The 12,526-nt window shown below is 42.3% G+C and overlaps 1 protein-coding gene across 1 annotated transcript in view; it reads right to left on the bottom strand.

The window, feature by feature from the left end:
• HMGA2 (high mobility group AT-hook 2) overlaps positions 1-8,481 on the bottom strand; it is a 127,668-nt gene extending 119,187 nt beyond the window's left edge. Inside the window, exons 1-2 of the mRNA XM_037136034.2 lie at positions 7,942-8,481; positions 5,227-5,313 (exon numbers count right to left, since the gene is read on the bottom strand). Of these exons, the coding sequence (XP_036991929.1) occupies positions 5,227-5,313; positions 7,942-8,052 (198 nt within the window). The 5' untranslated portion in view covers positions 8,053-8,481. The remainder of the gene's footprint in view (positions 1-5,226; positions 5,314-7,941) is intronic.
• Positions 8,482-12,526: the final 4,045 nt, after the last annotated feature.

Genomic DNA, 12,526 nt, shown 5'->3' with positions numbered 1-12,526 from the left:
TTAAGACTAAGACCCGAAGACCTAGGAGCAGATGAAACCAACTATCCAAAGGTTAAAAAGTCACATTTTATTTCTTTCAGTTGTTCTCTTAAAAATATAAACAGGGTAAATCAATGTGCATGCACATCAAAATCACCTGGACTCGTCAATTAGACTAAGTACTGACTAGTTCTCATTTCAACTTTTTGATTATTCAGTTTTAAGGGTTTCTAAAGTTTAAGTGCGACCATTTGTAGTCTTAGAAAGATGTTACAAGCTTGCCATCATTCTGTATGTTTTCCAACAGGACATATAAGTAAATTCGATCCTCTACTGAAGTTTGTACTCTTTTTACCCAAGGAAGCCCTCATTGTCAACTTCCATATTATTTACCCTGCTCCACTCTTCACCTATACAGACACTACTGCTTGCTAAATCAATAAGATGCCACTCAAAATTGTTCAGTGCATTAAAGCAATAGAGAATAAAAAAATAGCCTAAAATATAATTGGTCCTCCAGTCCCCTTTTCCTCCTGGTTGGCAGAACAAAGATTCGTAACTAAAAATTTTAGAATTTAGAAGAGCGACATTCATTGTTCCGCCCTTGGCCAAGCGATGTGGTTCCAAGGTGAGCTCTGCAAACTGCAGACAGTCAACTAACAAGACAAGATAGGTTTGCATGACTTCACTGACATAAAACGCTTTCCAGCATCATTTATTCGCAGGAAAGAACTGAGATGCAACAGAATATCAATCCGGTATATTTTCACTCCTTAGCACAAAGATCTGTTGAGATCTGGAGATAAAAACAAGTCAGGGTTGTGATCAAAGTAATGAGGAGCTTTCCATGAAAAAAGCTGAGAAGAATCATAGTCTGCAGACAGTGAGAACTATGGCTCCCTTGAAATAAAGTGATTTCATAAAATAATTCAAATGTACTTGAACATCCTACATTTGGATCATAATCTATGATGACTCAAAGGCATTGCCAGATAAAATTTACTGATGCACTAAGGCTTGGTCCTCCCTGGCAACGTGAAATGAAAAAAAAAAAAAGTTAATTGTTTAGGTAAGTCAGTCTAAAATACAAAGATTATGGAGACAATAATGGGGATTTACTCAATTCTACCTCCCTGGATGCATTTACCTTCTTAGATAAAATGTCCACTGGGCCCTGGACCCCAGTGGAAATTACCTTCCCACTAAATCATAATAGCTACAGCCCTTATTGGTGTGATTCAGTGGGTAGTCCCGCAAACCAAAGGGTCGCCAGTTTAATTCCAGGTCAGGGTCCATGCCCGGGATGCTGGCCAGGTCTATGGTTGGGGGCATGTGAGAGGCAACAGACTGATAATTCTCTCCCTCTCTTTCTCCCTCCCCTCTTCTCCCACTGGAAATAAATAAAATCTTTTTAAATAAATAAATAAATCATACTACTAATGTAGAAACCATAGGCTGGAATTGTATGGCAACTTCCAAAATCATCTTTCCCCAACTTACCTATAATGATGCCTTTGGTTCTTCTCTTTCATTGAGCCTAGTGTTCTGAAAAAAAATTTTGTCCTCACTCAGCATTATGCTCTAACATTTACCTGAAATGATGAGGAAAACCCACATTCTCTCATCCAAAAATATCTATGATTGGCGTTAGTAATCATTTATGAAAAATCCAGAACATTTCTGGGAATGTGATTAGAAGGAGCACAAATCTGCCTTTTTAGTATCCAGTTAATAGCAGGCCTTCTTTGCTTGCGCAGATAGAAGATATAACTTAAATCTCTACCTAAACATATCATTTGAATTATACATCTAGACATTTTCACTCTGCACTTTGCTCTCTTGATCTGGTCAAAAATAAGCTCAAGAAAATCTATGACATTATGAAGTAGGACTACCTCACGCAAATCTTTTTTGTATGCAATTTCCTTCTATTAAGGTTTGATTCAATCTATTTTCCCTTAAAAAGTACCTGAATGAGAACTGGCTTGAGACTTAGACATGAATTTGACTTGTGGCCTTAAACACTGGAGAATTAATGACAACCTCTTTAGACTTCTCTCATGATTAACAAGCTGCAACAAAAATCCTCAACCTAATATAAAGAGAAAGATATCTTTCTTTTCCTCAAACATGGGTAACGTGAAAATACAGAGTGTTTCCCTCCAGCACAAACATGAGAAGAAAACAAAACAAAACAAAAATGAAATTAGGAGGCAACTGGTCACAGCTATATCTCAAAGTAAGACATAAATAAAAAGGTCAAGACACACAAACACAGACACACACACACACACACACGAATAAGTTATGGATTCAGGAAAACATTAACTTCTGGTTTCTTTTATGAAGATAACAATATGGAACTTGTTCAGGGACAAATTTTGAGCACTCAGATTGGAGTTCTAAGGAATGAGAGAACTGCTACCTAATTGTCATCTGTGAGAATTTGTCATATTGGAATATAAGCAGATTTAAGAATTACCCGCTCTTCTAAAAGTTCCAGGCATGACAGTGTCTTTAGAAATGTTTGTTTTATATTACACAAATCAATTTACATTGAATGTGGTCTGAAATTAAAGTGATTGCTAATGTAGGAGTCAAATACTTGGACTGCAACACTCTACATGCATTGTGAAGTTCCACATTGCTAATTTTCCAACAAGCAGTTGTGTTTTCAAATGCCCCAAGGCCGGTTACTGAGACCAAACATAAACTTTGTAAGTAAAGAAACTCCAAACTGCAAGAAAGTTTAAACACTTATCTTCAGGATTCCACTGTTTACTGCATCTCCTCTAATTTTAGAGTTCTATTCTCTTATATACTTACCAGTTTTTGTTATATAGTTTTCATTTTGATGAGCCTCAGTTCTCAGGAGAATATCCAATTTATTAATCATAGAAGACTTCTCATATCTACTCTGGTCAGTCTAGCAGGATATATTTACCTTACATGTTATGAACAATATAACTATTTCTTTAAAAGATTCCTTTTCAAAATCAGTACAAACATAGGTTTTGTTAGAATACAATATATGTTTGATAAATATATATTTGATAATCATGTTTCTATAGGGTAGTAGCAAACTCAATAAATACTGACTTGGAAGTGAAAATACCTTAAGTTTACACATGCCATGAACAATTTATCAATGTCATTCATTGTTTTGCAAAGTATTATCTTCTCCAAATGAAGCGTAATTTATAAAACTAAAGAAGTGTAACAGTCGTGTTATGGGAAAATATACTTATTCACTTATATTAGAAGGGTGACTTTTATTACAGTATTGTGTGAAATAATTTTGTCTGGAAGAATGAAAAATGTCAGAGAAGTATTTCCTTGGGAACAAGAAAGCCTACTTTGTTTTGGAAGCTGTAATATGTATGCATACAGAACTGTCACAGAGATGAGTGGCCTGTGAAGGTCACTGTTAATGCCTATCATAAAAGTAACTACAAAGAAATTAAATCTTCGTTGGGAAGAGATCAACTTTTTTTTGTTATTTTGTTTTAGGTGGTCAATTAGCACAAGTGTCAGCTCTCCTTGTCACTAAAGATTTTGTTAGTGGTAAACTGTCCAAAACAAAAGGTGATGAAAGCATCTCTTTACTCCCTGGAAATCATGTAATGCAAATGAAATCTGAAAGATAATTCCTTTTTCTTTGTTGACTTACATTTTAAATATTTCATTTATGGTGAGATTTATGTATTTCTTCCTGGGAGACATTATAATACCGCATCTTTCTTCAGAACAACTACACCATAGTCTAACTGCTTGTTAGCTACCCACCAAGATAACCCACCAGAGGGCTGGCATCTCATTAAAGAAAATCAAATTAGGTAAATCCTACACTATGCAACATACAAAAAAAAACCTGTTGAATTAGCCATTTTAGTTAATTTAATAAGTGAGATAAAATGTAGCAGAAAGTACTCATTGTCAGAAATATAAGATTATATATTCTCATTTCTAAATGACAGGGTAGTTTAGAGCTACTTGAAAATTTATTGATTAAATGTGAGTCACAAATCTTCATTCTGACAAGCAGTTATATTTAAATATATTAGAAATCTGCCCCTTCAACTCTGTTCAGGACTGTTAAAATAAAACAGACAAGAAATCATAGTTCCACTCAAAATCTGTATGACTGGTTGCTATGAAAGTTTACAACATAAAACCCATCACATATAATATGGTTAGTGCCCATAATCATAGAGAAAACCACATAAAACATTAATCCCCCAAAGATGAGCCTGTCAGTCCTTTTTAACAAACATTGTACATGGTATACTCAAATCTATTCAAAAACATATCAGAATTTACTTCTGAATTTTGAACCTTTGTTTTTAACTAACAAACAAACCTACAGATAAATACAGAATTTTCTCATATTTATTTATAAAGCTAAAAAAGGTGAATTTTACAGTCACCTTCACTTCTCTACACAAGTATGGACCCTGAGATATTTCCTCTTTGCTAGTTCAAACAAAAGCAACATAAAGTTATTTTAGAATGAATTGTAAGGTTTATAAAGAAGAACACTGGAAGTTGTACTTGACTGGGTACTGTCCTGGCCCCCTAAAATACAGTATGTGAGTCAAATATTTGTTTAAGAAAAACTTTTCATTTTGCCCCATTTAAAGCATTTCTATACCACCTAGCGGAAAGGCTTTTTAGAAGATTTTGATATGTTATACTGCAAACTTATTGTAAACAAACAGTACACTTTATCATCAAATTTACAGCTGTAAAATTCATAAATTTTTTTCCAGTATCCCATAATTGGATTTACTTCTAATTATTGTCTATTTGGCAAAGCACTTAACTTTAATAGGGGGATTTGGATCTGCAGTAGTCTTGTAAATAAGCACAAAGTACATTAATCTTTATTATTTTTAAAGGAAATTGCAAAACCTATAGTCCTGATTTGTATTTAACTATTTCACAACTGGCCCAATTCCTAATGGTGTTATTCTTCACTCCCCCTCCTCCCCCCTCCCACCTCCGTTTTAAGTTTCATATTATTTGGTGATTGCTTGTTTAAAAAAAACACTGAAGCCTCTTCGTTAACTTTCTCATGAACTTTTTCTGCTATGCACTTGCTTAGAAATCTTACTAATAAGAAGGGTAGGAAATGAGTCTTGGGTTAGCCAAGTTAAGACAAATCCTTAAGTGTGGATCTAGAATGGGAAAATTACAGGGGAGTTCCTGTGGTCATTGAGAAAGTTGGGAGGACTTGAGAAATCTCACCTTTTGAGCTGCTTTGGAGGGACTCTTGTTTTTGCTGCCTTTGGGTCTTCCCCTGGGTCTCTTAGGAGATGGCTCACCAGTTGGCTCCTAATTGTGGGGGGAAAAAAATGCTGTTGTGGCAAGAATGTCTGCAAGAAATTGACCCTGACTCTATAGTTATATTTCTTCATGTGTTGCTCCACCAAACTGTTGGAACACATTCCGTTCAAGTATAAATAGTGATGAGGGTACAGAGTTAAGAGAAAGAGGAAATAACTATACTTTAAATCCAAGGGTTCAAAGAGGAAAGTGTATTTTACATATGAAAACTAGATTCTATTTCAACCCTACAAAAGTAACAAAGGATGACAAGTTTGCATGTTCTAAACAGAAAGTCATACGTTTTTGAGGTGAAAAAGTTGAATGGTTACGCATTTGGCAACTCAACAATTAGCATTTTACACAAATACTATTAAGCATTGTACTAGCATCTCAAACGGAAATACCAAGCTAACATCATAAATATTTTTAACAATCTTCCCCACTGAAGCGATGGTTTTTAATCACATCTATATATCTGCATTGTCAGTCAACACATTGAGTGAAGTATTGGAGCAATTACCCAAGTTCTTCATCTCAAAATAACTCCATTCCCCTTAAAATTTCCAAATAATTATGGTAAATCTGTTGTGGGAGGTTTTGCTTGAATTATCTAGATAATTGCTTCAATCTCCACTTCCTTTTGGAGATCCAGGCATGGACTCTAGTCTAAATTTAAATATTTTATTGGTATAAATGAACAATTTCTACAAAACTTTCTTTTGAGAGAACTCCTAAAATTCCTAGGGGGGGTGAACCAGAGAAAACAAAAGACAGGGGAGTGAGTTGGACTGGAAGTGTCTGGGAAGAAGAAATTGAAATGATCAATAGGTTTAGCAAAACTTTAAATGGCTTCTATGCCAAGTAGTAAAATACTCAAGTGCTTAAGAGAATACGATGATTAATATTCCGGTTCCTCAATATTTACCCAGTGAATCACCAATTTCATTTCATTCAGATTTGGTGATTAAATGATACTAATTAGCTTAAAACTAATGAAAGTCTTCAATGAAAATTCGCATCCTACTTAGAGAATCTGGGGAAGGTAACTGAAAGCTTCTTTGGGACCACTAGCGCCAGTGGGCACATCCGGAGCAAACACATCGGAGACACATTTTCCTTTCTTTGTGAACTCTGCCTTAACTCAAAGGTAAAACCTCCAATAACCTCCAGCCCCCACTGCAATTTCTCCTGGATTATTTTTTGGAGGTTGGAGGCAATTAGAAGAACTAGAGAAAGCTGGGTGGCGGGTGGGAAACAAGGGCGGGGGGACGGGCAGAGACTTCCTGGGAGGTGTAAAACAGGATCCTAATGCGGTATAATGTGTCGCTTGGGCAGAGCGGGAAAGCTAGGGGGCCTCTAGATGGGCTTGTTTCCTTTGATGATTTCCAAAAGGTACAACCCTCTTAGTTATTAAAAAAAAAAAAAAAGACAAACAAACAAAAAACGCGCTGGCAAGCAAACATTGTACGATATCCCCACCTTGCTCTCGGGCAGCTTTGGGACTCTAGGATAATTTTCTAATCGGCCGATTTGCCATAAAGGAAGTGCTTTAAAGCTAAGGAATGAAGAAGTTTTAAAAGCTTGAGGAAGCGGAGTATAAATGTCCTCAATAGCCAAGTACCGCTCCAGCCATGCCCGCCAAGGCTTGGAAATTTCAGCGAACAAAACCCCCCCGCCCTGGGTGCTGCGCTCAGCCCTGCAAGCGCCGGCTGCAAGCTTAATTGGTTGCATCCTCAGACAAAACCTTCCATTCCGCGGGGTCCAGGGTGCCCCTTGATCGTCCCCTCCCAACCCCCAGCCAATGGCCCTAAAGTAACACATTTAATGTCTGAAGCTCTAAGGCGCGGGATCCAGGGGCAAAAGGGAGACTGGGCGCTTGGCGAGGAAGTGACCCTAAACTACGGTGCACCCTCTCGGACATTAATTTCCACCGCGCCCTTGGTCAAATGAACTAATCCCGTCCTTTGCGGACCCGGGCTCTTTTTTAGCCCCTTCCCAAGGACACCTCGGCGGCGGCGCCGCATTTAAAGAGCCCTGAGAGGACCCGGCGGGCCCACGAGTTCTTTGTCGGGAGGGCGCGAGTCTCGGGCCACCGAGAGCTTGGGGAAGGCGCCAAGGGGGCGGCTGCTGCCTGCCAGACCCGGGCCCGCGAGCAGTCCCGATTGGCGGGAGAAAGAGCCAAAGGCCCCCAGGACTTCGGCCCCTCCAGCGCTGCCCCTCCAGAGCACTCTTGCCCCCCGGCACTTCTTTTCCCCTGGACAATTACAAAGGGGCTCGGAAAGCTCCTGGGGAGCCCCGGATTGTCGGACCCGGGCCGCGTTCAGTCATCGGGAGCTACCGAGACACTCAAGGGGTGCACAATAGTGAAAATCCGAGAACGAGCTTTGCCCGAACGAGCTTTGCCCGACCCCACCTCCCTCCTCCGTCCGGCTGCCGGCAGAGGCTCCCCACCTCCCGGTCCAGAGGGGCGCGGGCGCCCCGGGGTTCCGCAGCGCACGGGACACCGCAGCCTGCCCCCCTGCTGGCGGGCAGCGCGCGGCGGCCGCGGCGACTGGACTTCCGCGCTTTCCGGGGCCCTCGCAGAGAGAGCGGAGGTGGGCTGGAGCTCCCACCCCGCCCGGGGACGTTACTGACTTGCTGCTGCTTCCTGGGTCGGCCGCGTCCTCTCTTCTGAGGCGCCGGGGCGGCAGGTTGTCCCTGGGCAGAAGTGGACGGCTGCCCGGCGCCTTCACCGCGTGCGCTCATCCTGCCTCCCGCCGCCGCCGCTGCTAACGCCGCTGCAGCTGCTTCGCCTCCGCCGCCCCCAATCGGCCCAGCACCTCTGGCGAGAGCGGTTGATAGGGCTGGAGAATCAGGCGGGATGAGAGAAAGCTGGGTGCTGCGAGGGCTGCTGCTTAGGCTGCCACAGATGCCACCATCAACACCGGACGTCCAGCGGCTTCCAAAAAGAGAGAAGAGGGGAGGAGGAGGAGAGAAGGAGGCGCTGCTGGTGGCTGCAGCAGCGGTGGGTGGGTGCCGGAGGTGGTGGTGGCGGTGGAGGTACTGAGAGGAGGAGGAAAGCGAGGGAGAAGAAAAAGAGGGTTTGAAGTTGGGAGGCGTCCCTCTCGGTTTAGGATCAGGAGTTGCGATCACCGGGAGCACTTCGGAAACGGCTTGGAAAGGGAAGAGCTTGGAGTGAATTGTGTCCCTTGAAATGTTAGGCGGGGAAAGAATTCCTCCTCCTCTTCCCCCCCCGCCCCCACTTCGCGCTCGCAGAGCAAGAAAGAGAAAGAGAGAGAAAACAAATAGCGCCTTGGGCAGTCGGAAAGCAAGGGAGGATGGGTGGATTCTGCTGAGCCCGGCTCGGGCACTGAGCACGGGCAGCGGACGAGCAGTGGGTGGCACCGCGTGTCCTTGGGTAGCGAGAGCTGGCGGCAGCGAAGCGGGAGAGCCGGAGGGGGACCCGGCTGCTCGCTCCTGCGTCCTGCACCAAGTGCGCGCTGCCCCGGCTGGAAGTTTTCTGAGTTCCTGCCCCCAAGATTCAAGTGGGATGAGTGTGTGTGTGTGTGTGTGTGCGCGCGTGTGTGTGTGGAGGGGGCGGCGGGATGGGGGGTGAGGAGTAGTGCCCACCTCTAATCGTGGGCGGATAAAGGGGAGGGGGCTGCGCAGGAGGAAAAGTATGAGGAGGAGGGAGGCCGGGCAGACCGCCGAGCCAAGGCGCCTGGCCGCGGGCCAGAGGCAGCGTTCGAAATACAACTGCCTCGGCGGCGGCGGCGCCCGGGTGCCACCCGGAGCCCGGCTCACGTGCTCTCGCCTGCCTGGCGGCGGGGTTAAAGGGACAGGCGGGGATCCCAAACCGACTGGCCGCGGGCCTCGCCCCGCCCGCCGCCCTAGGTCGCCTGGGGGCGGTTGTCGGAGGGCGCGGGAATGTGACTGCAGTAGAACGGAGATTAGGGGCTTAGCCTTTACCTGCACCTCCACGATGCGGAGCCAGCACTCTGCAGGAAGCGTTTAACTGCAAGCGCAACGAAGTTCTAGGTCCCTGTGAGTGGGAAGGCACTGAAAAGGACTAGGAGCGGGCCCCCGTCAGCCCTGCCCTGCTTCGGAATGCCCTCATCACGGCTCGCAGGACCCGGCGCGCTCGCACACTTACACTCGCAGACGTGCAGGCAGATACACACGTGCACACTCGCACAGGCACATGCATGCTCAGACACACGGATAAACAAACATTCGCGAACTTACATGCACGCAGATATGCATGCACATTCGCAGATGCGCATGCACATTCGCAGATGCAGGCACACGTGCAAACAATGTGCACAAACGCACTCGGAGCACACCAGCATCTTCATTTTTCTCGGGGAGTGACTAGAGGCTACGCGGAGTTCCCCAACTACTACCACCGCCCCCCCTACCACCACCACCCCGGCTGGCGCTGTGCGCTGAATCCCAACGTTTGCAGGGCAAAAGGTGTGCCCCGAGCGGGTGCCTTGTAAGCTTCCTAACACCGCAATGTGCCCGATGACCACCTCTCCCATCCATTCACCTTAATTTAACCTTCTCCTTAAGAACTCCCCTTCTCCAAGTCCTAATTTTATAGCTTGGGCCGTTTCAGAGTTATGTGAGTACAATAGTGAACACAGTCCGTTTTGAAAAGGTGGAGGACATTTTTAAATGCGCCTCTTTTCATCCTTGAATAAAAACCTTTGAAAACAATTAAGTTCAGATTTTCACAAATCAAACCCAAAATTATTTTGGATTAATTCCAAAATAAAAACTTTCACTCAAGGAAGAATTTTTTTCCCCCAAAAAATACAGACCACCGTGGAATTAAAACGCCTACTTTACAGCCCCAGGCAGGGAGTTAGGCACCGCCAGGTTCCGCGGAGCGGAGGAGGAGGTGCGTGTGACGGTCCTGCTACGGCGCAACGGCGCTGATTGGTCGGCGTTGCCATTTTAAATCCGTCTCCAGCTGCCCTTTGGAGAGCTGGGAGACTCCGCTGCACGAGTGCCCTGCAGGAATCCGGGGTTTCTCCTGAGTCTGGGAAGGCTTAGCTGCGATGGAAAGGAGAGCTCCCATCCCTCTGGACAGAACGCTGGAGCCCGGCAGCTGACTGGGGAGGGAGGGGTCTAACAGGAACCAAAGGTTTTCTACCTGGGCTTGGCTGAAAGATGGTATCTTCATCAAAGCATTTGAGATTTCACATACTAACGATTATAGTGACATTGTCTCACTGCCAAATTTGCACATTTTTAAATGTGATTACACCGGTACTGTGGTGTGCATGTTTTACACACACACACACACATGCAAAATGGACTTCTGGGTATATGTTTTTGTTGTCCTTTTTGCAAGGACCACAAATAAAAGTCTGAGGTTGAATGTAACAGTAATCACTGAATATTTCAACCAGCATGTTTTACACTTTTTTTGGTTTGGTTGTTTTTCATATTCACGTGGGCCAGCAAGGAATTGATTCCAAAATTTTATTTTTGTATTAATCCTTGACTGTAAGTAAAGCACAGAGAACTTGGGGTTGAGAGAATGACCTGCCACTGTCACTTATCTGTCAGACTATTTGACCCCTTTTGAATTTTTAACGAAGAACAGGGAAAAGTACTGCATCGGTTTTGTATTTAATTTTTTCAGGTTCCTGTGTATTTTCTGTAAAGGAAACATTAAAATTTGTTTTCCTCTTTGAAATTATTTGAGATTTTAAAAGTGGTGTTATACATTTTAAGTTAAGTGGTTATATTTTAATTTAAAGAGTGAATTTTTTTACATTTACATTTGAGGGTTTTCTTTTTTCAGTTTATGTTGCTCAGTTGTTTACTTCCTCTTCTTTATCTCACCATATTTCAAGTGTAAGTTCTTATTTCTAATTTGAAAGCTTTTCAGGTAGTTTTTGTCCACATGAAACTATTTCTTTTCTTCTTCTATACTTACTATCAAATCGAACAGTTAGCACCTTGGTTGCATACGTTAAAAGTTTCTGATTACAGTGTATCTGCAATACATGATTGAGTGTTTGGGTCAGATCCCCTCCTTACTGGGTAAAAAAGTGAACCCAGGGACCCATGACATCATTTAAAAACAGTAAATCGAATGCAGTAGATAATATCACATGTAAAAGTTCTGTTTTAATTATATAATATCTGTGTAAATTTGTATTCAGATGCATTTTTGAAACTGGAATGTATCTTCCAGTTCAGGGTATCTTAGCAATGTGTTATCACGTACTAGATAGTATCTTTTCCATTTTAGTGGCATATATAATAATGATGTGTTTTATATTCAACAGTACCCATGGGTCAGAGAAATACATGTACGTAAAGTGTATTTCTTAGCATGAGTTGCAGTGCAACACATGTAACCGGCACTGAGTTAGACAGCTGTGAGAACTGACTTCACTAAATCAGCTCTACGGCTTTCGGTAAATCATTTCTCCTCTCTGCATCTCAATGTCCTTATCTCTGAAATAGAAGGTCATTGTAATCTCTGGAGTTTCTTCCAGTTCTAACAGCCTTTAAAACACGTATAAAATCTTGTTCTCTAATTCTGTCCTGTGTATATGTAACTTGTACATAAATTCCACAGTAATAACTAATATTTCTGGCACCTCTTTTTTGTGCTACTTATGTGTTGGTAGTATTCTGTTTATAATAGACCTTTGGTACTTTTTATTGCTATGACAAAATTGTTCTTACTGAGTTACCATTTTACAAATGTACCACAGGATGAGAAAAGCATTACATATGTTAAAATATCCTCAGAATTCTTTTGGCCAAAGGAAGATGTATTTATGATGAAGTGATTGAAGTTCTCACATTGCACTTTATCACAGTATAATTACACTTTAATATGTTCTTAGATTAAAGAATAAGAGCTATCTGAAATTAGAACTGATTGAATTAACCCTGGATATGTGTATTTTATATGTAATTAAACAGACTTATTATAACCAGATATTTTGGAAGTGAATCTATATGGAGCCACAGGAAAAAATAACTAACACTTATGGGACAATGAGTAATATAGATAGGTACACACCTATAAAAACATGTGCGCATGTACAGTTTATAGAAGCTCAGTGTAGTACAAGGTAGATATGTTTCTAAAAAGCATTTTCAGTTTTTCTATATGAACTCACTTGTCATGCTCAATCTGTCCATTTTAGAGATTGTGTTTTTTAAAATATGCTTAACATTTAATGAAATGCAGGAGAGAACATCTCTG

Source organism: Artibeus jamaicensis, unplaced genomic scaffold, assembly GCF_021234435.1.
Source record: "Artibeus jamaicensis isolate MK-2021 breed Jamaican fruit bat unplaced genomic scaffold, CSHL_Jam_final contig_233, whole genome shotgun sequence".
Taxonomy (NCBI): Eukaryota; Metazoa; Chordata; class Mammalia; order Chiroptera; family Phyllostomidae; genus Artibeus; species Artibeus jamaicensis.
Note: the sequence above shows the minus strand (reverse complement) of the source record. Positions and strands in the feature narration are given on the sequence as shown.